This window comes from Strigops habroptila, chromosome 1 (assembly GCF_004027225.2).
Source record: "Strigops habroptila isolate Jane chromosome 1, bStrHab1.2.pri, whole genome shotgun sequence".
NCBI lineage: Eukaryota > Metazoa > Chordata > Aves > Psittaciformes > Psittacidae > Strigops > Strigops habroptila.
The window spans coordinates 150,943,872-150,970,639 of NC_044277.2; the positions used below are offsets into that span (position 1 = coordinate 150,943,872).

Sequence of the window (26,768 nt, forward strand, 5' to 3'; positions counted from 1 at the left end):
GTGAGAGAGAGCAGTTTTTAAGGTTAGGACAGAATATTTGCTTCCCTTGGGCAGTGCTATATTTTCCACTAACACTGAACTACGCTTAAGCTTGTCATCTCCACAGGTTGACTGGGATGTTCTCAGGCCCAAGTCTGTAGGAAGCTTTGCAGGAGGTGCTGAAAGGCTTTAAACCCCATTGACGTCATTGCTTATTGATGGCTTTCAGCACTTTTGGAAGGTGGGTATGGAAGCGGTGGCAACATATGCCAACATATTAAATTTTCCTGACACAATAAAAACCTATGATCATGGCAGATTGAATTCATACCTTAAGTCTAAACAAGAAAAAAATTAGTTTTGCCTGTTTCTGCCAGAAATAAGTAGCAAACTGTAAGTAAATCACATTGTTTATACCACTTACTCTGTGTGCAATGAAAACAGGAACAGCTGTTCCTTGACTGCTCTATTTGTAACAAATGTGCAGTGTTAGCTGTTATAATAGCAAAGTTTACAAGATCTGCCATCCGTTGCCTTACCCTCTGTTTTGGTTGGCATTTATAAAGTCAGTTATTAATGCTCATTCCAGTTTAAAAAAAGCCACAAAAAGAAAGAAAACCAACCCTGAAACCCCAAACCCTTATACGTTTTTTTTTTTTCCTTGAAAGTGCGAAAAAAACCCTCATATCAGCCAAAAAATATTTCACTAGATATTTTCAGTCTTCAAGCATCAGGTAAGATAGCTTGTGCATTACATATTACAGGACAAATTTTGACTCCATTGGCAGCAATGATATATTTTTCATTGATTTGAACAGGACTGGAATTCAAGAAGGTCAGAACAGGACTGGAGTGAGTTCTCTGGGTAAGCAACGCAGCTGTCAGCAAACATCTCTTACAGTCTCTTATATAAGTTTATTAAGTCTCCTCTTGAAATCAGTTAAATTTCTTGCCAGCAAGGTTCTTCTGAGGACCACATGTGCCTGACACATGGGAATCTACTTCTCATTTCCAGCCTAAATGCACTGAAAATAGGGGATACCTATTTGATCTCACAGCTTGTACTTTAATAGCTCTTCTTCCTCTTCAGCTCTTTTTTATTTCTAAACTGAAGAAGCCAAGCCCTTCTTTGTTTCCATCTTGTCCACTAGAACAGACCCTAAATTCCTGTAATCCTTTTAGTGGTCCTTTGCCCTCTTCCAGTTTGAATTCATCTTTTTTGCAACAAAGGTGACTTGAAATATACCATTATACCCAGGTGAGGTCTCAACAGTATTTTGTACAGTGACAGCCAAACATCTCCCTGTTTGTAGATATCTCTTAGCTTATATGGCCAGGATGACATTTACACACTCCTTTGCCATGGTACCCTGGTCCTCCACAGACATCTAGTAACAGACCAAAAAAGGAGGGGTTTTTATATTACATCATTTGCAAATGAAATGTATTCATGATAGTTATATTCATATGCTCCTGCACTGACACCGTTAACTTCGATAGCTCTTTCTCACCCCAGTGTCAACCTCTCAGTGTGATTTTAAAGGACAGATCTATCTCTTCTCAGTCGAAACTCTCACCATTACTTTCTAAAGGTATGGCAACAATATACATGATTTTCACATCCAAAGTAATACTCTCTGCAATTAAACTTAATTGTATGGCCTTATGGTCTTCTAGTATCATATTCCAAGATTTCTCTTTTATTACCAACGTTGACCTGCATATTTTTAAACTCTTGGCTTTGATCCCAAGGGTAGAGACTTGGTACATTAACACTGTAGCTCCACCTTAGATTTGGAATAGCTCCAAGAGCAAGTGATAAAATATACTGCCTATTGCTCTTTAGCTTTGGTTACATTTTTAACATATAAAATAAGTAATTTGGGTGCAAGAAAGGCATTCAAGTCTTGTTTTCAAGCTTAAAAAAAAAGAAAGAAAATGCAGCAGCTCCTAGAATTGTACAAAGATATTTAAGCTTTCTAAAACCTTACTCCTGACATTAAAGCGTGTGGGCAAGTTCAACATTGGCAAATTCAGTACAAGTATAGAGACGCCAGAGGCTGCTACACATCTTACCAGAGGATCTAATGGAAACCAGAGCTGTGCTCGACCAAGCGCTGCTCAGACGGGAGCCAACAAACAGGCCTCGTCCTGGAGAACAGGCAGCCCAGTGCACACCATGGCCGTGGGCATGCTGCAAGGGCATCTCCGCTTCAACTACACCCAACCCCTCGCTAACCACAGGCCACCTCATCGTTCACCACAGCAGCCGCCTTCGGTCCCTCACAGCTCGGTGGGTGAAGGTCTCCCTGAGGAAATCGAAGGAATTCGGCTTGAACAGAAAGCATCTCGCTTGCAGCTGAGGAGGGCAGATGGAAAACCCAGCTGGGATGTGCTGCCTCTGTTCAGCCCAGCCCTGCCTGTGCGCTTGGTGTAGGTTGTAAGACAGCACTGCTATGGCCGAAGTTCAGGGAAAGCCACCCCCTCCCCACAAAATAACCAAACACAACAAGAAAGAAGAAGGAAAAATAAAAATAAAAGAAAAAAAAAGAAAGAAAAGAAAAGATTAGTAAAACACACCCCCTCGGCCGAAACTACATTTCCCAGCTGCCTCCGCCCTCACCGGCTTCCTGCCCCTCACATGACAGCGCCCTGGCCGCGCCATGGCGGAAGCCGAGGAGAAGGTAACGCTGTGAGGGCATTGCCGCAGCCGGACGGGCCGGGGAGCGCGGCGGGGCAGCGCCTGTGTGCGGGGACAGGCGGCTCAGCCAGCCCGGCGGGGGCCGGCGGCGGTGGGGCGAGGCCTCCGCGCCGCGCTCCGCGGATGGGGCCGCCCGCCGCGGCCTGCCGGGGTTCGTGTGGAACAAGCTGAGGGAGGGCTGGGGAGGCGGCGCAAGCCCTGGGGGCTTTGCTCCTTACACAGCACCCGGTGCAGGACACTGGGGCTCGGGGGCTGAGGGGGGTTTAGGGATGCAGCTGGCGCCGCTGTAGAGCCAGCGTTAAAGAGCCGAAGGGTCCGTCTGAAATGGTCGAGAAGCTGCCGTTTACCGAGTGGCGCAGGAGGCGTGAGCAAGTTCATCTCAACAGGGGAGTTTTCTCCTGAGACAAAATCCCAGAGGTTTGGTGCTTGTCCCCTGCGGTTCTCCTGGAGCTCCCCCTGCCTAGACTGCTCTTTCCCGAGAAATAAATAAAGTACAAGCAAGAAGTGAAGTTCCCCGTCCTTTCAGATGCTTTCTCAGTGTTTCTTTGCTGAGCCAGAACTTTGACACACAACTAAGATGATCCCTGTGGTCCCTTCCAACGTGGTGTTCTGTAATGCTAAACTGTGTGATGTTTGCCTTGAATGCCTGAAGGTGGGAGAGTGTTAGAATTGCCTTAAGGGAATTGGCCTGAGTTGGAGATTGGCACAGGTTTCCACCTGCCCTGCTGCCAGGGGTTTTGTTGGGAAGGGTTGGCTTCCTTGGGGAGGCTTCATCCCCTGGTTTGGTGAGTTTTTAACTGTGGCAGCATTTGTGGCAGCATTGTATCAGCATTCAAATGCTGATAAAACCAGCTGGATAAAACCAGCTCTGAGAAGTTATCTTCTCTAATACTGTAATAGGTGAAAACAGCCTGTGTTTTGCTCTCTCTGCACTATGGTAGGAAAGTTACCTTATTCATTGCTGTTTATTTCCTTTGGGGAGGACTCGCACCCCTGCTGAAAGGGATGTGTATATTGTGCATGTAGGTTTCTTTGAAACCGAAGTTTCATGGTTTTCCTCTCCCAACAGCTTTGAGTTACGAGCCTAAACATATGGTGGATAGCATCTGATCTTTGCTGAGGTGGGGAAGGGAAAACCCTATATCCGTCACATTGGAAAGCCAGATTAGAATTTATTGAGAAGTTATGTTGGATCCGCTAAGTGAGAGATTATAATGGTGAGAGATAACTTCACACTTCTGTGGATTGCTCATCCATGTACCTTTTCTCCATTCTTAGGCTGCTTGAGCAACAGCATTTGCCAGCTGGCTGAAGTGTATTGCTGATTTTCCCCCAGAGTCTGAGACCCACCAGTGACAGCTATTCCTACATGATTTGGGATTCTGGTCGCCTACAAATCCCTGTTGAGGGATTTCTTTTTCACAGTTACAAGGCTACTAAGAAGCAGAAGTGGGGGATAATCCTCTTGGCTCATGCATTTGGAGGGAGGGGAGAGGAACCTAACAAAACCCCAGGGCAGTCATAACTGCAATTTACTCTTCCAGTTTGCTGGTGCAAATGGGAGAACTCAGGCAAAAAGCATTTCATAGTAAGTTGCTAGTAAAGTGAGTTAGTAGGTGAGTGTCAATTGTAAGCACCTTCAGCTAAGTTCTTATCAGAGAACAAATACAGTTTCTATATTTCTTTCCTAAGCCAAGACTCCCTCTGAATTTTTGCATGTTGTTTTCTGCAGTAAAACATAAAGGCCATGAAATATTAGCCTGAGTTTATATGCTGTTATGAAATCCAGTAGCTGCTGTTGCAGTGGCTTGTGAATACCGTAGGGATACCAGGGCACATGTCCTAAATCAAAGCAGATTGATACTTCATTGGCTCACTCTGATTGATTAGTTGAATCAACTTCTGGTGTGCCCTGATTCTGTAAGCCAATATTTTCCAAGGATGCCCTTGCACATAACAACTTGCAACTCAGTTTAATCTTTATTAAATGTCTCAGGTGGATGTAAAGATCAGCTTCTGTAAAAGCAAGTGGCTGTTATTCCACCCTGCACTTGTGTGAGTCTGTCTGCGTGGTGTTAGATACTGAGCTTATACCTACATTTGTGTTCTCCTGAAGGCAAAGCAATTAGAACCATAAGGGGAAAAATAGTGTAAGTAGTGTAGCTGTACTATAAAGTCTCATGTGTAGCAGCAATAATGTCACTTGTTGTAACTGCTTATTTTATTTGGGAAAAAGATGTAATTTTTGAAACACATTCTCCTGTTGTTACAGAGTGTGAACTGTGTCAAAATATCTAAATGGTGGTGCTAATAGTTTTGGTTTATTGAAGAGTTGAGTAAACAACTCTTGGTATTGAGGAGGAAAGGCAGGGGGTTTTGTTAGGCACCTGGTGATATGTTGCATTGGATTTCATGTGTTGCTTTAGTCTGTTCAATAGGCTGGCAGTGGTACACAAGGGTATTTTAGTTCTGTCCTCATTTAGTTATTGTTAAGTAGAATTTAAGACGCACAAAGATTGTATGTAACAAACGTGTTATTTGCTCAAAGGTAACTGTATTGTATGAGTAGAGAGACAGACTGATGGACAAACAGTTGTACTTGCAAAGTCAAACCTAAACTTGAAAGGGTGCCAGGATATTACTCCCTTTTAATCTTCCCTTGACTCCTGTGTTCTTTCTACTTGCAATTTCCCAACTTGAGTCATAGTATATAGCCAGATATACGTGTGTGTTTTAGAGGTGGACCTGGTTATAGTAAGTAAAATGGACAAAACAGAAGGCAGTAATCATGGTAATACCTTGCACTGAGTTTCAAGTAGCCAGTAGAAATGGTGCTTTTCTTCTCCTGCTTCTTTGTGACTATGGTCACTAAAGGTAAATCTCCATTAATGCAAAGGAGGCATTTACTTTTTGCCTAGAGGTCGCCATCAATGCATTTTATAAACACAAAATAAATAAATGTGTCAAAATAAAAGTGACAGTGGTTGTCAGTGCATTATGGTTTTGTCCCTTTCCATTTCTCTTTAAACTGCTGGTAACTGTCTCTTCTTTTTTTGCCTTCTCTGGTGAAATTCTGTACCTATTTATCTTGCTGTCCAAATACTACTTCATAAGGTTTGAAATGCTGCCTTCTCTCTTACTTGTTCTTTGTATCGTATTTTGTTGTTAAAATGCTTACATTCACTGTCAGCGTATTAGTTGTAATCTTTTATTGCTATTGATAACGATAAATACGTTAAGTAAATCTTCATTTTTGCTGACCTCTTTGAGGAGGCATTGCATCAGCAGATTTTCTCAGTGGACAGGTGAGAGATTAGGATGAGTTGACTTGCAGCATTTTTTTTGTAGGACAGTAAGAATCATTGCCTTGCCAGAGAGAGATGTTTTAAAGGTACAGTTGCTTCAAAGGCAAGAGAAAGCCCCATGGGATTGCACTGACACAGGGTGGGAAGGAGAAAGTTGTTAAATGGAGAGAGACTTTTGACAAGGGCATGTAGTGACAGGACAAGGGGGTATGGCCTTAACCTGACAGAGGGGAGACTGAGATTAGATATTAGGAAGAAGTTCTTCCCTGTGAGGGTGCTGAGGCGCTGGCACAGGGTGCCCAGAGAAGCTGTGGCTGCCCCATCCCTGGCAGTGTTCAAGGCCAGGTTGGACACAGGGGCTTGGAGCAACCTGCTCTAGTGGAAGGTGTCCCTGCCCATGGCAGGGGGTTGGAACTGGGTGAGCTTTAAGGTCCCTTCCAACACAAACCGGTCTGGGATTGTATGAAATGCTGGATTTCTATGGAAAATGGTTGGAAATTATTGCAGTTTAAAATAAGCTGATTATCAGCTGAGTAGTTCAATACCAAAGCTAGTTTGTGGATAACTTGCAAATTCTATTCTGCCTTGCAAGTCAAGATGTGGGGAGTTGCTTTACAAAACTTGCTTCCACTTCTGGAAGGAGGGAAGCTTTCACAGGCATGGGATCTCAGCTGATACAATCACACTCTCTTTAGGGTAAATGGCAATAGTATCACAGACAACTGGTGCCACTGAGTGTCAGTGTGGCACTAGATTGCAAGTGTAAGGACAAACTGGGTCTGAATGGAAAGGATGGAGACTCTGAAACTTTGAGTCGGTTCCACTTTGTCCTGTTTCTTAACAAAGGTTTAAAAAGGGCTTTTTAAAGGGAAATACTGCTCAGTTATATATATACTTAGTTGATTTCCCCTTTGTTCTTTGTGTCATTTTCAGGAAACCAGGTCTACTGAGGAATCAACAGATGAATCTGAGGTAAGCCTGCTTAAAATGCTTCTCACTTGAATCCGTGTCAGTGCTAGTTCTTTTTCACTGCTGAAGGAAAAATGCTACCTTACTGGTTGTTTTTAGAAGTTTTACCAGTACCATGTAGCAAGGAATGTTAATCTGGGTTTAAATGATTAAAAAAGAGCTATGATTTGTTATTAAAAGCTGCTTTATATTTAAAACCCTCACAATTGCCCCATTATGGAAAAATGAATCATGTTGAGAGACATTCAAGTGCATGCACTTCTGTTTTGATCAAATGAAAATTTAATTGTCAGTATAATTATGTGTGCAGTAATATTACATTCAGGTAATTGCTGTGTTATTTTAATAGCTTCACGGTCTATGTTTAATCACGTTGTGTAGAGTCTCTGTTCTTGAGGTGACATTTTGTCAAAGACTCTGTCGTGTTCTGGAATGGTCTGCCTACCCTGCTGTAGGTGCTAGAAACAGTGTGCTGGGGATGTGGAGAGGAGGAGAGCTACAGAGAGTTCAAGAACTTGTCCCTAAACAGCAATGTAATACAAACCTGCTATCACTGAAGGAACCCTGAGAGATCTGGAAAGAGATACTTCAGTGTTTTCTGGGATAGCTGCAGGAAGGAAGGAGTAAGGATGGTTGAGCTGCTTCACTTGTGGCCACCAGCAAGGACAGATGGTGCAGGGCAGGGTATTACCTTGGTAGGGTGTTTTCACCTGTTATGTATCTAAGTGGAAGTGGCTCCAAAAAGCTGCTCCAAAGCTTTAATGGACTTGCTGTTAGGAAGATGTTCTATTTTTTACCTAGGGACCAATCTTCATGCTTGGGTTCTGGGTTTACGCACTGGGTCTGAGTTTAATTAGGCAGAAATCCTAATTTCCAAGACGGTGGGTATTGCAGAGACTGCAGTAGTGGATTCTGAAAAACAACCAACCAACCAACCTTTTTGCAGAGGATGGTGGCTTTGTTTCTTGTGGGATAATTTTTTCCCCTCTGCCTTTCAGGAGTGGCTCTCTGCAGTGGCACCCTAGGGCATTCTTGGTGAGAAGCAGGGATTTCTTTGGCCCTTTAAGGTTGCTCTGTGCTGCCTGGACCAGACTTTTTTTTGCCCAGTGTGAAATGGTTTCATTCCAGATGTTGCTTTGTGATGTGAAGTGCTCGTAGACAATGACTGGGCAACTACTCAGTGTTTAGTAGAATAATAATCCTCTCAAGGGTTGACATTCACAGGATAGTGAACAAATACTTGCCTGCTGAGGCAGTTGGGTTTTTTTTCTTTAAAGCCTGTTTCAAGTGGGAACTTGTTTTAGTGGCCTTTTTAATGGCCTTTCAACATTTCAGCCTGTAGTAAATAAGTATTTACAGCAGAATTAGTCATAAATGGGTTGCCAGCTTGTCGGGGTTTTATTTAGTTTTACCTTAAGTAAAAGTAGGCATCATGCAGCTTTCACAAAATTGAAAGTCATAAAATTTCAACAAGACCTTAGTTATAAAGTTGATGCCTATTTTTAACGTTAATTTCATGTGTGTAGAGAGGTGAAAAGGAAATTTCCGTGTTGGGAATGTAGATGTTGGATCTAGAGAACAATTTAATCATCGTTCTAATGCCTGTGAAAACACTTTGCATTTTAAGTCCAGTCTATAGTGTCTTGACACTATGCAGGTAGCTGGTGAAATGGAACTTGGAAAGCATGCTTAGAAATTACTTAAAGGCAGTAGTGAACAATTTTCACAATTTTAGTGGTTACATCACTCGTCGGACTATTTCTAATGATCGTTCAGATAGAAACCAAAACTAGTGGTAGAATCACAAAGTCTAAATGTTGTCAGGGCTTGCTTATGTTATTTGAAGTCTGGTCAGAGATAAGACTGAACTGATAGCTTCACTCTTAGCTCTTGTGATCATAAAATTGTATGATTTCTATTGGGTGGCCCAGAGTTCGAATAATCAGGGCTGGATTTTATGGTGGCAGTACTAGAATGAGACTGTAATCCTTGCAGCCTGTGTTCAGTTTTACCCATTAAAAAACTGTAACAGTCATGGCGTGGACTTTGTAGACATCATCACAGTAAGAAAAGATTTTGCATATCCAATTGGTCTTACACTTAATCTAAATTCTTCCCATAAAACTGCAAAATATTACTATTGGTTTCAGAGGCCACATGACACATCCAAGTTATACTATAGAAGTCTTCTATAATGAAGGAATGTAATTTTTAAATTCCTGGGTTTTAGTAAATGATGTCCCTGTCTGAACTGGCTTTGTAGACAAAGTAGGCCTCAAACCTGGGAGCCTGCAAAGATTGACTGTCTTCAATGTAAGTTAGCTAAGAGCCCTTCATTGTGTGTTTGGTTCCAACCATTGCTTCCCAGGAAGTTGAGTTCCTCAGGCTGCTTAAGTGCTTAATACTTGTCAGCTGTTTAAATGAGAATGTGTAAGTTCAAAGGCGTTGATTAGCAGAGCTGGAGCCTATGTTCAGATGTTAAGCAGACCTTTCAGTGTGAAGGTTGTGGTAGTTACTTTTATCAGCACTTGTAGAAATGTAATCTAAATCTGTCTTGGTAACTCCAGTACAACTTACACTTTTGTTTTATATCATTATCTATGATATGGGGTATTAGAAGCTTTTATTTTCCTGTAGGCCGACTGCTACATATTATACCATGATATGATGAGGAAGCAGTGTATCTAACACAGTCTTTTAATTCTCAAGCCTACTTGATTTGCTGAGTAATTCTACTGCACTCTTGAAGCACAATGATTTTCTTTTTGTATCTTCTGGTTTTGGCTGATTTGTTTTGGTTTTTTTAATTGTGTTTGTGAAGACTATTTGCTTTCCTTCTCCCGTTACTGTCTAATCATCAAACATGCTACATTTGGGGCAGAGCCTGAGGTGGTCTGTTTGGCTGAAAAGTTCTAATTCAATGGAGTTTCATTGGCTTACTGAATTTTATTTTATTGCGTCTAGGGCTACATGTTTTGACTTTAACATTTGATGAGATCTTAAAAACAGACAACAAATTAATCTGACTTTTGGCTGTTTGTAAACTGTGGAGAAAGGGAGTCTGCATAAATTATGTACAGTCTGAGTCTGAATTTGTTTTCAAATTAATTTTCTTATTTGCGATGTGTCTGTTTCTGTAAAACCTGACTTTTCTCACTTGAGCTGTTTTCTGTCAGGTAGATACTTATATTTTGCCAGCTCATTAGCAAAAGATGATGCTAATAAATGTGTAAGTAAATAGTTAAACTCTCTTCAGTAGTGATGCAATGTGGTGGTAAGATGAGATGCACAGTGGTATTTTTCTTGCATTTAAGTTGATGCTGCTGCTCAGCTTGTAATGCTGTCATTGGAAGTCTTGCTTTCCATGAGGGAATCCTGTTGCATTACATAATGGACTGTTGTGAAGTGATTTACACAAACTTTTATTTCAATTTAAAACAAGTGATCTTTAAATAGAGGTATAATTATAGTAGTGCACACAACAGCATGTATTGTGAGATGCACCATGAATCACTTGCATTCTATGAAGAGAGGAACCGGTTTTGTGTCTTTTAATTCACATGAAAGCTTATTAAAGAACCAACTTGAGTCTCCCTGAACTTCCATGCTGCTCTGCGCTGTATTGCTACAGAGTGTGTGTATTTGCAGTGAGTTGTAGTTGCACAGTATGGTAGAGTTGCCATTCATTACGTTACTCTATGAAATCTTGCGAGGGCAGGTGAATGTTATTTTTGTTTTCACTGTATATGTAATGCACAAAACATTCCTGTCGAGACTTCATTTGTACTGATAAAAGCATGTGCTGCACCCTGGAAAACTGCTGCTCTGCCTAAATTAGTAACAGTTATTTCAGGTAACTTGTATGAGCAGAAAAATGTTTGGAACTGTGCTTCGGGGTCCCAGGACTTACAGCTTCCATCTCAACCTTAGACTTCATGTACAGGTTAATTATGCTCTGCCTCTTGCCTGCGTGCTTCCCTCCATGTCCCCTTCCACCTCTTATAAAATGCAGCAATAGCTTGGACCTCTGAGAAGTAAAGGGAGAGCTTCAAACCCCATTTGTGAGTGTGAGGTACTGATAAAATTAAAGTAATGATGCATTAAAACCCAGAACCTTCCTACTTGAGGAGGGAATCAAAGCTAACTTACCATCCTGGAACTTGATTAGTTGGTTGTTAGTGTCCTGCTGGGGCTATGAGCAGATTGCCCTGGTCCAGGATGTATCTATTTTTACAGGGATCACCTTTTCAAGAACAAGTCTCACTGGAATCATGAGTGCTATGTCCTATGAAGTGATCCTTTTTTAAGGAGTTTCACTGATTTTTGTAGCTGCACTGCAGGGTAACTTTTTTTGTATGGTTGGCCTGTTAAACTACCCACAGCTGTGGGTGCAACTATTAATTTTCTGCAAAAAGTTATTAAAGATACTATTTTTAAAAAGTTGCATTAATATGTGCATTACTGTTTTGGGTTTGGTTTTCTTACTAGGTTTTTGTGCGTGTTAGCCATCAGTGTTGCATACGTTTTCATTCTAGCATTTCCAGTTTTCTATCTCCTGGTCTTATTTTTTTGGGTTTTGCCTGTTTTGATCATTGCTACCCTGTGAAAGGGATACATTTGTTCATTTAGTTTATTCTTTTAGTTATTTAAACACTTATATTAATAAATTATAGGAGAGTTTGTAGAGAGGAAAGTGTTGTACAAATTCTTGGTTACCCCAGAGCTCCATCGCTTTATGGTGGATTAGAAATATCCCTCACTGATATACTTTTACCACTGAAATTGATGATGGTTTTGTTCTTTAAGGTTTGAAAGGCTGATCAGAGCAAGGACAGAGTTGGGAAACATCTAAGCCTTAAAAAGAGACAACTAAAAATCCTTGGTGGTTTCTTTTCCTTTTCAGTGCACTCCAGATTTTAGTCTTGTACTTTGGGTCTGGATTAGGTCAAAGCAATTAAATCATTTCAAGTAAATAAAGCATCTGGTAAAAAAGGCTCCTTGTCATACTCTGTTTCCATCAAAATGTTCTTTTAACATGGAGTGTGGAGCATTGGGCTGGAAGAGGTGAGCTCTTCTGTGGGTAGTAGCTTTTGAAGGGGCATCACCATCGCAGCAGAAAAATGGGTGGTTGAGAAGCAGATTCGGCTCCTGTACCTCAGTCCAACTTGCCTTTTTTTGTCTCCTGTCTGACCTTTAGCAGAATACTTCTTTCCATCATGCCACTCTTCCTTATTGTGGAGTAGCTCTGTGCTAGGTTGCCATTTTTCTCTTCCAGTTGTTTTAAAAATACCAAATGGGTGAAAAATGCTCAAAAAGCATATTCTGTTTCACACAGCTGAGCAATCTGAAGAGAGATTGCTTCCTCCTGCATGACTTTAAGTGAAATCGGCCTTTTAAATGGGGAGAATGGAAGGAAAAAGCGTATAAATTCCAAATAGAAAGTTCTTCTCCTTATTGATGAGAAAATGTATCATGCAAATAATTTATCAATTTGAGTCAGTAGGATGAGCATAGTAAATTATTTATTGAGGTTTAAATGGAATCTTTTCATACATTAATTTGAAAAACAAGTTTGCAATGACTAGTAACTAACATTATAATATACATCGTTAGAGGATTGACTTGCAGGAAAAATGGATTATTGCTATATTCTTTTACTATCTTCTGGTTTTGAGTGAAAATTAGATACGTCATTTAATGAGCTATTAATATTAACCAGAAGTGCCTGTTCTACCTGTGTGTTGTGGAATACATAAGAACTAAAAATGCTGCTGTGCGAGCTACATAAATTAAATGCAGTTGAAAAGCTACTGAACACAGCATGGAGATGTGGCTTTTCCAAAACACTAAAGGTATTAATCTGGCTGGAATAACACTCGGGGCTGGAAAAAGGGAAATAGTGGGAAATTCAGCTATTTACCATCCAGCTCTTCCGCTGTGGGGAGTGGGTGAACCTTACAAACTGCTGTTTCCAAAACTGCACTGTAGAGTTTTCATCTGCAGTACATCACAAGGTGGCAACTGGGCTCGTTGAGTAGTGTTCCTGGGAGAAACAAATGTTTGCCCAAGTTCCTTACTCAGCAAAAGGAAAATGCAAGTAGAAATGCGTAGTTTCATTGAGATTTGAACTCTGTTGGGATTTTTCAGTGTTGGAATTGGATTTCGACATGGAAGATAAAGCAGCCTATCCTGTGCTGCCTCTGTATGGTGCTCTTGATGTGGATGGACTGATGCCATGCTTTTGAGCACTGAAGTGGACTGGAAAGTTTTCAGGTGTTCTTTGCCATGCACGAAACTACCAGTAAAATAGAACAGATTGATGGAAGTTGAAATGAAACCAAATTGTACTGCACGAACGTTTTACTAAGGCTTTTTTTTTTTCCTTTAACGTGCCATTTCTGATGATTGCTCATGTGCAGTATGTCATCTCTCTGTTACTTCTGCTTCACAACTTGGCTGGTGCCCAGCTCCTTCAAACCTGTAGGAGTGAATCTTCAATTGGTGTTCTGCAAATGTAGTGTGACATTCTCTATACCACAACAGTTTTGAGTAGAAATATAATGCTCTCTGCTTTGCCTTTCATCTGTGTGTCATTTCATACTGTGAATGCAGCCCATTTTGATACATATTCACAGGCAGCCATATCATCTTAATTCCTTGCTCCTGGTGTATATCTGCATTTTCCCAAAGAGGTCAAGGTATTAAATAAATCCCTGTGGAAAATGCATGGGGAGAACAGAAAACTGCTGTGTGAAATTTTACCATCCTAATCCATATTTACCAATTTTACAGCCAAGTACTAGGGAAGTATTGGTGATTTGCCTTATGAGGAATCATAAAAGAACTGGATGGGAGGTTATTCACTTCCTTCAGTGAACTAACATTAGCGTGTTTTCACCATAGAATTATAGAAAGAAAATATTTTTTAGCAGCATAAGTCACAAATGTGTTTTCATGGTTTGGAAATTTCAGTCTTTATGGCTTTTGTAGTCTTGTGTAGCAATAGCTGCAGAATAGAGAATAATTCTCGTGCAGGTTGGAAACTTGAATAGGGTTTTAGTATTTACACCAAACTATATTAGTTCTCACAAAACCTGTGTTTATTTGGGGGTCAAAATACAGCAGCCTGTGCTCTTTCAGAATTTTTCCTGATTTTTTTTTTTAATTCACCAGCCATATTCCCATGCATTGCAAATGGGCAGTGCATTCACTTGGATATATAAGGCCTGAATTAGTGAAATGAAATTGCTTTTTCCCTTCATGTATTTGTAGAACACCTATGCTGTTAAGTTATGGAAACAGGACATGGAAGTAGAGGATGGTAATTGTATTCCAAAATCTTCTTGCTCTCTGGTCATTCTTGGTCTCTGCGCCCTCTGAGTGTCTGTGAGTTGGCATGGGTGTGCTGCTGGCATGGGATGAGCTATGCGCTCTGCTTTTCCTTAAATCCAAATTTAGTGTCTTTGCTGAGCTGTTCGTGCTGAGTTTTGTTGGTGTCTTGTGAACATCTGTTTCATGCCAGGCTGTGAGCAGTCATTAAAACCACTGTATAGGAAAGCTGCTCTGCCATCAGGGTTGCATGGCTGGAAGTGAACTTCCAAGTGAGAACGTGGTGGGTTTAGAGAGTAAGGAAGTGGGGGTCCTGGCAGGCACACTGGAAGGTGTTGAAATAGGGATGAGAGCCCAGGGTGGGAGGGTTTGGCGAAGTGTTTGAGGGGTGTTAAGGTATCAGCAAAGGTTGGTTTGAGGGCTGTCAGGGGACAAAGCAGAGCAGGTTGGGAAGGGGGAAGCTAGGGAAGGGTGAGGTTGTGTTCCTCATGCTTATGAGGGTTCAGGACTTGCAGTCTTAAAAGTAGAGATTGTTACACTGGGAGCCAGCACCCTTAACCTGTTGGGTTTGGATGGTTGGACTATAGGCGGGATTGGCTGATGCTTTGAAGACGGACTGCCCCTTTCAACCTCTGTCTGATGTAACATTGGGGTGAGCAGAGTCACTTGTCTCCTTTTCCATTGGCATCCCAAAATCCAGAGTAGGCCAGTCAGCAGAACCAGCCCCGCCGAGCTGCAGTAAAGAATTGATGTGCCTGCATCTTGCCTTCCCCTTCAGACCAGGCTGAAGGAACTGCTTGTTGTCCTAGCTGAGCAAGGGTGTCTAAACTGAAGCATTATTCCAGGGTGGAGAAACTACACAGTTTGTCAGTTTTGTTTGTTTGTAATTGCTGCCTTAAATTCAGTGTTTAAACATACAGCTATTAGAAAAAGTAAATATCTTTGGGTGAAATGTGCTGAAACAGGAAGTGAGAAATGATGCACATGGATATTCCTGGAGTGGTACTGGGAATATGGAGATTTGTGCCTGGTCATCTGCATTACTAGATTGTCTGGGCCACATTTAGCCTAAATATGATCTATGTAGAGAGAACTAGAGATGGCAGATCAATGGAGTAGTGAACCTGCTTTGCTGAGGACTCGATATTAAGTATCTTCTCTGAAGAATTTGGGGAGTGGGGTTTGGCAAACGTAAAGTCAGGTTCATTTATAGATTGGTGCTTCAGTATTTCTTGATGCTGAATAAAGGGAGATACTCAGGTCCTAACAAATGTCTGGGGTCTGAACTGGAAGGAGAAAGACTGAAAATAATCATAATTTCTTTACCAGGCCAGAGCAGTCATTACAACCCATGTAGTACAATTCCCAGGTGTGGTAATGAGGTGTAGGTTAAATAAAAAGAGGTGAAGCTTAAATAAAAAAATTTAGCTATATCTTTTGTTGGGTAATACTTGCTTCTTCATGGAAGTCTTGCGACAGTCATCCTAAAGTTTGTAAGGTGCTTGTTGGGCCTCCATGTCCAGACTGAGGTTTACATAGCTGCCCTAATGCAGTTATGCCCTCCCAGGCAATGATGGAGGTAAGAAGGGTTTGTGGATGGCCTGGGGGGTCAGGCTGAAGTGTAAATCCCCACTGATGATGTGCCTTTTGTAGCAGTGTGGTTAGAAGTCACCCATTCCACTCCTCAGCAGGGTGCTGGCCACTCAGGTAAGTGTTCATTGCTTGCGTGGCACTTAGGGGATTTTTAGAGGGAAGATCCTTCCAAGCCCATGGTCCCACAGGCTCTCAAAACCAAAACTGAGACAACCAAGCTGACCCCCTGATTAACACTTAAGTTCCATTGGAAAAGTTAACAATTGCAGATGGTTATGCTTTCGATCAAGTCAAGATGTGAAGACCAAAAAGGTAATGCATGATCTTGGTAACTGAGTTCTGCCAGGTATTTTGCTGCACTTTATGCTTCTCTAAGTATAGAAGAGAAGTAAGAAGTTCTCCCTGGAGACGGCGTTCTAGGGCTTGAGGTCTTTTTATGTTTGCTTTTTTATATTTGTTGCTGAATGTCTGTAATAAGTGAAGCTGCCCCCAGCAGAGCACTAAGGATGTGTTTATTCATTTTTGCGTAACTGAGGATGTTCTGTGAACCTTTATCTTGACTCAAAAATAAACTCCAATATAAATTTCTTTGGTTGTACTGGAGATGTTCATATAGTTTGTATACTAATAACTCTGGAGCTCTTAACTAGTTTGTTTAATTTTTTCTTCTGTGTGATACTGATGACTGTTTAGATACGTAAAAATGCTGATTTCTTGGTAGGTTCTATGTGGGTTACCAAAGATCTGGCCTGTATTAAATGTCAACAGAAGTTACTCTCACAAATGACTCCTCACCTTTTAGCTGAGTTTGTATTACAGCAGCAGGGTGGCTTGTTTCTTGTTTTTCCTTTTTGTTTTGAATGAGATTTTAGAATGCGTTCTAAACGTTACCTATCCAGATACACAGAGGCAGAGCACTATTAATGGCTAGGAGGGAATGAGCTGGTTTAATATTTCTCTTAGAGTCTCTGAAATCAATGGGAACTTTAAAGAAAGCATGAAAAAAAATATATGAAAATGAGCTGGGGGGGGGGTTGTTCGTCTTTTTTTCCCCCTCAAGACATGGCCTTTTAGGAAGGTCTGTGACACCGGGCCTTGTTGCAGTTGGGTGTGAGCATAGCTCCTTTGAAATTGCTGGAGTGATGGACCTCAGGTATCTTTGTATTTGAGTTTAAATGCTTTGCAGGGTCAAAACTTGCAGCTGTAAACAAGGCTGGGATGGCCACTTATAGTAATTGGAATTCTAGCTGGGACTGGCCAGAAGACACGGAGCAAAGAGGGAGGGCACTTGCCTTATAATGTATGCACCGTTTATTTCCATAAAGGCTTTGAAAAACTTGGAGGGCAAATTGTGCAGGAAGGATGACACTTGCTGTCAGTGCCCCTAACATAATTAGGGTATCCACAATCAGTAGAGCATGTAGTTCATGTGACAGACTGTCCTGTGGGCAGATCCTCTGCTGCAGGAGCAAATGTGGACTAATGGAATAACTCCAGGAACTGCCCACAGGTTCCTTCTGGAAATTTTCTTCATGAGGACTGATGTCAGATCTTTTTCCTACTCGTGATTCCACTGTGGTTGTTCCTGTAGGCAAAGCTAGGAAAGATGGAGCAGAATGTCTGAAGAAGATTGTGAACCTGAATTCAGGAGGCAGATGAGCATCCCTCGGAGTGGCACTGGCCTTTTGAGAGCTTATTGCACATCTGCAGCTCTCCTCAGTTTTGTAAGTCTGCTCCAGAACAGTTCATAGGGAGTTTCAGACCTGCTAAGTGTGGGAAGAGGGATCTCGTTTCATTCAGGAGTTCAGCAGTAACAGATGGAAGAGCTCTTAGTAGGAAAGGATTTGTATTAGTCTTACTGGTTAACTAGACTAATTAATTCAACTGGAAGCATGCTTCGAATGGAAAATGTTTATGGATACCTGTTCTTTATGGGTTCTTTGCAGTGTATTTTTAGCAATTTGGCTGCTAGCTTGAGCAGTAGAAGGCAAGTGGAAAACTAAATGGAATATGAGTTTCAAATTAGCATTCCTGTGGTTGAAAAATGGTCATTATTCGTTCTACAACACCATGAAGGCAGCTTCCTCCTGTCAGCTCTGTGGGCCTCCTTCCCTTTCAGAATGTAAGGCTGCCATGTGTGGAGTGCTTAGCACGTTTTCTGCAATATATATTTCTTTTCCTCTTAATACATTTGTCAGGAAATAAAAAATTCAGTCTTGTTGGGCTTGTTTTGGTATTTTTTTTAGGCAGAAAATACAGAAGAAGTGTTAAGCAGTGGTACACGAAGCAGTGCTATAAAATTTATTTTCAAGTGTTTAGAATCCTCTAGGATGGTTTAAAGGACTTTAATTAAAAGTGCCATACACTTAGTGAAAATCCATGTATAGTTGAGCAATTGATTTTTTTTTTTCTTTCTTTTTTTTTTCCCCTTAGAAAAGGAAAGCTGTGAGTTTTCTTGTATGGAGTAAATGTCACCCTGTTTATATCTTAGCTTTGCTGCAAGTCGGGACTTGTACTATTCCTCTAGGTTGTCATAGAAACGCAGCTAACTGTCATCTCAACTCAGGCTGCTGATGGTTTTATTTGTAGGTTTTCAGGATTATTAAAATTTAACAAAAATTATTGATTTGTCTTTTTATTAACACCGGCTTGTGTTTACTTTAGAAGTTCAGACTGCATAAAAGCTTTTCCTGACAGAAAAATACCTTTAGAATGATTAAATTCTGATACTCTGAATAAGAGCTCATGAGGTGCATTTAATATATCAGATAGTTTAAAGCAGCAGAGAAATCTTGCATTTTTGCAAATCACCTTTTTCATTTCATTTTGTTTACAGCAAAGTGCCCCCACCACATTTCAGTTCACCTTTTAGCTTGGCTTTTACTTAACATAAAAGATACCTGTCAAGAAAGCATGAAATGGGTACATCATCGTGCCTAATATTGGAAGTTTTCATTTTATTTACTATTTTTGAAGCCTGGCAGAATGCTTCAGTGCACTGACTTTTGAAAGTACTTATATTTTGTATATGCATGTGCAGGAAAAAATTACTTAGTTTTCACTCATAAGTAAGACAGGCAAAACTTACTTGCAGTAACTTTATCTAATGGTCCATGGATGAACGCTTTTATGCAAACTACTCAAGAGACTAGAATTAACTTTTCACGTTGGTTGCACATTGGATGTCCAGGCTCCAGCAACATGTGGGATCTTAGGAAAACTAGATGACTGGAGTTCAATTTTTACTTTTCTGAATTTATTCAATGGTTACCCATGCATTTCAAGGGTAATCTATGTAAGCAATGTATAAAATGCAGTAATGTATTAATTGCCGTAAAATGGATGCATACTTCCTTCCGCCCTCTTTCCATCACATGTATGCTTTTTTCTTTGACTTTACCTCCTCCCTCTACCCTGTAGTCATTTATTAAGGATCTGTAGGTGCAAGGAATTTGGCTGATTTATACGCAGCCCTGTAATTTGACATTGTCATTCTGTCTGGTAACAACTTTGTTCAGTGTTAGATTTACTGAATAAATTGTTTCTTGGTGGACATTTTGACACCTCACTTCAGACTGCTACGTCATGGACTGCTGACATCCCTATATTAATCTCATTTGTATTCTGTCATAAAACTCTCAAATAACATTTTAAAAGGGCCTCTCTTTGCGGCATATTTATATAGGCATTGGGCTAAATACTGTTTCCATAGGTCCGTATGGCTTTTCTGTGTTTTGTGTGAGGGGATGTATGTATTACTGTGTGGGATGGTAGCACGCGTGGTAAATGGCCATAATATTTAACTTGGGAAGCACTGGCTTTAGTACTCCAAAGGGCATTTAATAAACAAAGTATGTTTTCTTAACAAGTTAACACATCTCTTTCAAATTTATTCTTCACGCCATTAGCTACAAGAAAATGCTGCACAAACATAGTTCTTCTGCCATAGGCTGGCACTGTGCATTTTTATTCCCTCTTCTAGGGATTGGAAAGCAGTGATTGGTGTAGGCTGAAGTAAAGGGTCTCCTTTATTAGAGCACTGCAGTGGTGTATTCTAGTTGCTTAGGAATGAAAGACATGTTTTATGTGGGAAACACACTCAGCATTGATGTGTTCATTAGAACTAATAGTGAGTGCAGGAGGCTATTATTGCAGGTATACTTTTTCCCAGTGAAGACCAAGGGATATATATGGGTTTGTGTATGTCTATGCATGTATAGTATTAACAGAGGCTTACTGAAGCTTATGAAATCTCTTTCTGGCATTGTAATTCAGTAGACCATCTGTTACAGATAGATGCCAATGACCAAAGTTCTATTTTGTCATCTTTTTTCCTAAGAGAGAAACGTTTTGGGTCTTTGATCAACGAATTCGCTGCTTGTGTCTTTGAGCTCGGTCTCCTTTCACTTCACTTTGTGCCACATGATGCATCATCTTTCTTTGCAGCTAAGTAGTGATTGGGTGATAATAACTAACATGCTTGAAAAGGAGAGGAAAGCTTTGGTATTTACCAGAAAAAGTTCCTAAGATGCAGATGATGTAGGTGATCCATAGGAATATGCCGTGTCTGGATCTTTTTTCCCAGACAGTTTTGCCACAACATATTTATATTCTTTTTTTGTTGTTGTTTTGGGTGTTTTGTAGCATAAACCCATTGGTGTGTTTTATACAATTAACTTATTCCTAGTGGATTCTTTTTACTTTTGTTCACAGCACTTTGCCTCTAGCCTTCCCACAGAGGTGCAGCATCTTGTGAAGGTCTTCAAGTTTCTTGTAACCTGCATGCTTCAGCTTAGAGTTAATTGTGGCTACAGTGGCACACTTTATTTTATCATTACCCATTTTTCCATATCCATCCCTTTTATGTTTTTCTTCCAAACTGTGAATGACTTTCTGTAACAAAGTACACATGTACATTTTTCCCTGCCTCTTACGGCTGTATTAATATGCTGCTGTACAGTCTTTGTTTGCACCCGGAACTTTGGAATAAATAGAGAAACCAGTAACAAAAGAGCACAACGCAAGCCCCCTCCAACGATAAAAATGTGAAAGTTTGGCTTTTGATTGTAATGGCTGCTGTTAAGAGATAGCAGTGACCCATCTGTTGCTGTGTGGTGGTTTTGGGATATCGTTTAATTTGGCTTTATTTTTAAAATAAACTTCTAAATGTGGTTTTTTTTTTCTCTTGCTCCCTTTTCCTTACACCCTTAAAAATTTAGGAAGATGAGAGTGAAGAAGAACCAAAGCTGAAGTATGAACGGCTTTCTAATGGAGTCACCGAAATTCTCCAGAAGGATGCAGCCAGCTGCATGACAGTCCATGAAAAGGTATTACCTGAGTTTGTGGCAGAGAGAGAACTTTTGCTTCATTTTATGTATGTATCTGTCCTTATAATGCATCGGGATGGAAGTTTTCATTTTATTTACTATTTTTGAAGCCTGGCAGAATGCTTCAATGCACTGACTTTTGAAAGTACCTACTTATTGTATATGCATGTGCAGGAAAAAATTACTTAGTAATTTTGCTGCCAATAATGCTGCCAAATCTAGAGGTGCAGTGCAAGCCAACACAAATACATACAAAATTCATGGTAAACCTGTGTTGAAGAATCTACGCTTTCTCAGTGAGAAAATGAGGTGAGAATTCAAGGTGCAGTGATTTGGTAGATGGGATGTTTACATCAGCTGCTGGGAAAGTGCTCACTCATTTTAATTATGGACATTATTCTGAACAAAGATTGGGATACAGTCCCAGCTTCCTCTTTTTTTTCCAGAAAGGAAGTTGGCATATACTGTTCTTACTTGTTCAGCTTGAATCCCTGAAGACAGACTTGATGATGCCAGGGATTGGCTTAGCGTATATTCCACTCTGAAAGACAGCTGAGTTTCTGTTAATATAGTGTAAAAGGGAAGTAATTAGAATTTTCATTTTTTTCCTTTGTTTGTTTTTTTTGGGGGTGTCATACTAACACTGCCCTATCCCCTTTCTCTGATTCAATATGTTAAAAAGGGAATGCACATTCTGTAATACTGCTAACATTTGAGACATACAAGAGAATGAAATAGAGAAAGTGATGGACAGTGCAAAGTGAAGACATTTTATGAAGGTTCATTCCTTTGTTCTTACACAGAAGAAACTTCACACGTTTCTTTAGTGATTTAAACAATTACTTTTGTATTTTCTGAGTTCTCTCCTGTAAATACTGCAGCGTGTTTTAAAATACTGAGGAATGCTGAAGAGCATCTGAAAGTCTGAGTTAATGGTTTGTCAAGTAACTATTAGTATGTAAAACATAATAGCTGTTTTCTGAATGTATAATTTTTCACAGCCAGTAATAGCTCCTTAACAGCTATTGTTGAGGGATCTATCTCTATTATTGGCTATATTTTTAGATTGACTTGTGCTGTGTTTCTTTTACTCAAAGGACTGTTGCCATGGCTCAGGAGGCTCTTAAGATGAAGCTTGTGTTTTAACTGTGCGAATGAAAACAATAAGTCTCTTAAAAATGTTTTTTGACAACTTAGAATTACACAGGTATTTGGAAAATTGGCAAGCCTTTCCTCCTGCTCTGTGGCCTGTTTGTGTCACCGTTTGTTCCCTGAGCCTCAGGTAAATTTTGAAAGCTGAGAGTTGAACAGGATTTTTCTATAAGGATGTGCACAGATACAGCTTTAACTATAGTGTCACAGAGAGTGACAATACAGGAAAGCTGTTTAAGTATCCCAACACTTTTAGTTTTTCAGCAAACTAGATACACTATTTATGAGAAGGATCAATATTGTTAGAAGCCAGGTGCTGGAGTCTTTTAGAACAGAGAGCTTAAAAATGAATATAGGTTTTGTGAGGGTGTTTTCTGTTTGTTCTGGGTGGGGGCTTTTTGCTTTCCCTTCAAGAGCAGGAAAAACCCTGCTAAAGACTCATCATTAGCAAAATTACACAGTACTATGTAAAACATGCCTCTGATTAAAGCAGTTTAACTTTGCTGGGAATCCTGAAAATCTGGCTTCTGTATTCAGATTAATTTCCCCCCAGAATTACTATTTTTTTTTTTACCCTTTTCACTGCTAAAGCATCATATTTTCACCAGGCTTGCTGTCTGCACTGGATGACTAATCGTCATGGCACCTGGTGCATTCAAGCAGGCCTGTGCAGTGGAATAGTCATACCTAGTTATGTCTGCACACCTGATGTTTTATTAACCAGTATTGATTTTTTTACCCGGGGGACTTTTTTCTTCCTGAAAAAAGGCAACCTTGCAGGAGTGAAAGGCATTGCAGGGGATGAATTTCTAATGAACCCCTTCTTTCCCTTTCTTGACTCCTTTTAATGTAGCTTCATATTTTAAGTGCCTGGACTGAAATTTCATTTTAAGCAATTCCATTTTGATAAATCCTTTTAAACCTTGACTTTCTGTAAGGTTATTTTTTAAAGATTGTGCTGCCTGACTGACACGCTTAGCAGTGCCTGTAAATTTGAGCATTTCATTATAGGTTGCAATGAAGCATGCTCACATGCAGTGAAATACAGAGAATTGAGGAGCCTAGACTATTTGAGTAATGCTGAAAGGGTGGGAATAAAAGAAACCTCTGTCATAAATCAAGTAGTACCGAAGTTCTTCCTTTTCTGTTTAGGTATAGTTCACATGGTTCAATTAACAGCTGATCTCTCAGAATCAATTCCCTTCTTGTTTGTATCAGAATAAGTTTGTGATAGTATGTATTTGTGTAGAGTTTTCTCTAATTTACTAATTTTTTAGAATAATTTTTTAGAATGGAACTCCTGAAATTTCTAAGGAAAAGTGTATTTCTCTTGTGAGTGTTCAATGCAGGAATGTTCCTGCGTGAAGGAAAGCAAACCCAGTGGTTACTTCTGTGCTTACATGCACACCTTCCATAATTCAGCAGTATTTTACCAGTGGCTTACCAGTGGCCTTTTAATGTGTTTGAACATTTGGTTTTTATATCAATGAGGAAGATAATTAAAAATAAAGCCCAAAAGAAACCATTATGATTGAAACAAAGCTGCAGAAAGGATCTAGGAACTATTTCAGGTCAGTGTTGGTCCTCGCTTTCACACTGCATTTTTAATTTGCTGCCACAGTCCATCAGGCAGTGTGTACGGACTGCAGACACACCATTAGTTGTCAGTGGATGAGGGGCCTCATGACTCATTCTGACAGCTAACTTGCACTATCACGGTAATGTGGGCTTGAAGCCCTGTTTTATACCTTAGTTGCAGTTAAAATAACCTTCCTCTGTAGAAGGTGGTGGTGTCTTTTTTTCCCAGGTGGTGCTAATCATTAATCTGCTAAACATCCCAGAGTCCATTTAGAATTGCTGTAGTTCTCATTGCGGTGTCTTTGTGTTTATGTAATCAGTCTCTTTCTTTTACAGTTTTTGGCACTGGGAACACATTATGGCAAAGTTTATTTGCTTGATGTCCAGGGGAACATCACACAGAAGTTTGATGTTGTAAGTATGGCATTACTTGGAATGCATCTACTGGGATAGTGAAAATGCTGCGATGTACTAAGTAATAAATGAGTTAATGCTCTTGTTACACCTGAATTTTTACTAATGCGTTTCGCAAACTCCCTCCCCATAACATAAGAGGCAGTATATGGTCCTTGCAAAAAGAAGTTGCATTGGATAGTTTTGTGATGAGCACATCCCAGTTTACATGTAATAAACTTTCCTCATGAAGACAGAGGAGGAAATACATATTTATGATTGTAAATGGCTATTATTAATTATGTAACCCGGAGGCTCGTGACTTCCATGAGGCGTGAGCCTGCTCATTAGGTGACTATTGTAAGTTGTTAGTCTGTGCACTATCACCTTATCTAGTTGCCACAAGTAATTGAAAATTGATTGATTGCCTTGCTGGTTCAGTTTATCTACTGCAAATATATAACGCTAATATTTTATGTGAATGTTTTGAAGCTTGGACTCTTAAGGGATTGTATTGATTGAAGGAGAAGCAGCTGACTTTTTCCTTATTGTGGTTCCTGATATTAGCAGATGAATGAAATGCCAAATTTTACGCTCTGTTCTAGAGTATTAGATGTTTCTTGTAATTGTGGATATTTGTTGATTATTTTTTGTTTATGGTATCACATTTTCACGTTCCCTGTCTTCCACGGGTGGTGGGAGGAAGAGAATTAACAATTTTTTTTTCTCCTGGCATTGTCACAGAACCTAGTAGCCAAGCATTGTTTTTTCATAGCAGTGTCAGCACTTGTCAGAGTATCCATCACAAGATGTTGGCATGTTTGCAAAGAGAACATATGTTCTAGGGCTGACACGGCTGGCTGCATGGGAGGGGTGAAAGGATTTGTTTGTATTTTTTAAACCTGATTATGCAATTGTGCCAGGAATGGGGGGCCAGGAATGTCACAGCCAAAACCTAAACTCCTAAGCACAAACTCTGGAGGAAATTTTATGTATAGCGTTGGCCGGATTGATAGTGACCGTGGTGGGTATTAATGAAAGTCAAGCTAATTATGTTCTTCTATTTCTCTTAACTTTGTATGTTCATCAGCCCCACAGAGGAGATGCTGACTGCATTTCTAAAGAGGAAAAGCTTTTGCTATCTTCCTTACAGTTCTGATTACATGTATGCTACTTGTTAAAGATACAGTTTCTTTCTCTCCGAAGTAATCTATTTAGGGCAGGCTGGATTAAAGCGTACGTGAATTCTTCTCTTTCCATCTCTGCAGTAAAAGACTCAAATGAAGTGGAGATTTTCTATTGAGTCAGGCATTAAATGTCTTAGACTTGTATTCATTCCACTCTGTCAGGTGCTTGGAAGAGCCCTGCATCCTCTTTATGTCCACCCACCCAAATCTATTATTTTCCTTGACAGAAAGTCCTACCAGTACCCGCTGGGAAGGCGGTTTCTTATGACGAAGTTAAGGGTGGCCTTTGTAAACCATGTTCTGCTTCGCAGTGCTTATTTGGTTATCCCTTTTCCAAACTTAGCCTGCTTCAGGATGAATATTTTTGTGCCATGTCTTCTTATAGAGATGGCAGTGATTTCTTTTAAAACTATTGTTTGCCTGCAAACTGCTTTTTGAGACAGACAATAGGAAAAAGAAATGTTTCTTCAATTCTGTTCTTAATGTTTCTGTCTCTTTTTCTAGCGTACATGTCTCCAGTGCAACAGATAAATTTTATCAGGGATCTGGTGGAAACAGTGCTGCTTTTTGTTTCTTTTCTATAGTTTGAACAAAAATGATTTTGATCTAGGATCACTTGCCTTCAAAAGAAAAGTTTTCCAAGGAACTGCTAAGGGTTGTAGGACAGAATGGGCTGCCTATGTGAGAAATAAAGCAGCTCTGTGACATCCTTGGCTGCTTAAACAGAGTTTTCTGAACAAATGTTGTTGGCTGTTGAACCCATAGACAGTTTAGTCTGGACTGGTTGTTGTATGTCAGAATATTTTCCATCTAAACTCAACTTTTCAAGGTTGTGCACTGCAGACTTAGAGGCATCACTATCAAAACCTTTGATGAGGTCTTTCTTCTCTCCTACCAATGCTGGTTTACAGTCTCTCCTCCTGCAGGATTTGCCTTAGAGCATCACCATGTTGTAAATCCTAAGTAAAAGGTACTTCTTTATTGAGAAGTGAGACACTTCCTGAAGTGCTACAGTTACAAAGCATTCCTTGTCAGTGTGCTGGGGCAAAGAGTATTTTCTCCAGTGGTATTGTCCCTGGTTCTTTGTTGAGTCAGATTCCTCCTGAAAAGCATTAAATGGGTGAAATGGCAGATAAGGTTTTACCTTAAGGTTGTGAATAGAAGTATCTGTTGTTACTAATTTTAGGAAATTAGTAGTTTATAAAAATTGTTCTGAGTAAATAAAATAGTCTGTCATTAAAGAGCAAGCAGCGTT

General features: G+C 40.2%; 1 protein-coding gene across 1 annotated transcript in view; it reads left to right on the forward strand.

Moving 5' to 3' along the window:
• The first annotated feature begins 2,602 nt into the window (after window positions 1–2,602).
• The window catches only part of VPS41 (VPS41 subunit of HOPS complex), a 99,574-nt gene continuing 75,408 nt past the window's right edge, over window positions 2,603–26,768 (forward strand). The window contains exons 1-4 of the mRNA XM_030496814.1: window positions 2,603–2,663; window positions 6,919–6,957; window positions 21,096–21,203; window positions 24,270–24,347. Of these exons, the coding sequence (XP_030352674.1) occupies window positions 2,643–2,663; window positions 6,919–6,957; window positions 21,096–21,203; window positions 24,270–24,347 (246 nt within the window). The 5' untranslated portion in view covers window positions 2,603–2,642. The remainder of the gene's footprint in view (window positions 2,664–6,918; window positions 6,958–21,095; window positions 21,204–24,269; window positions 24,348–26,768) is intronic.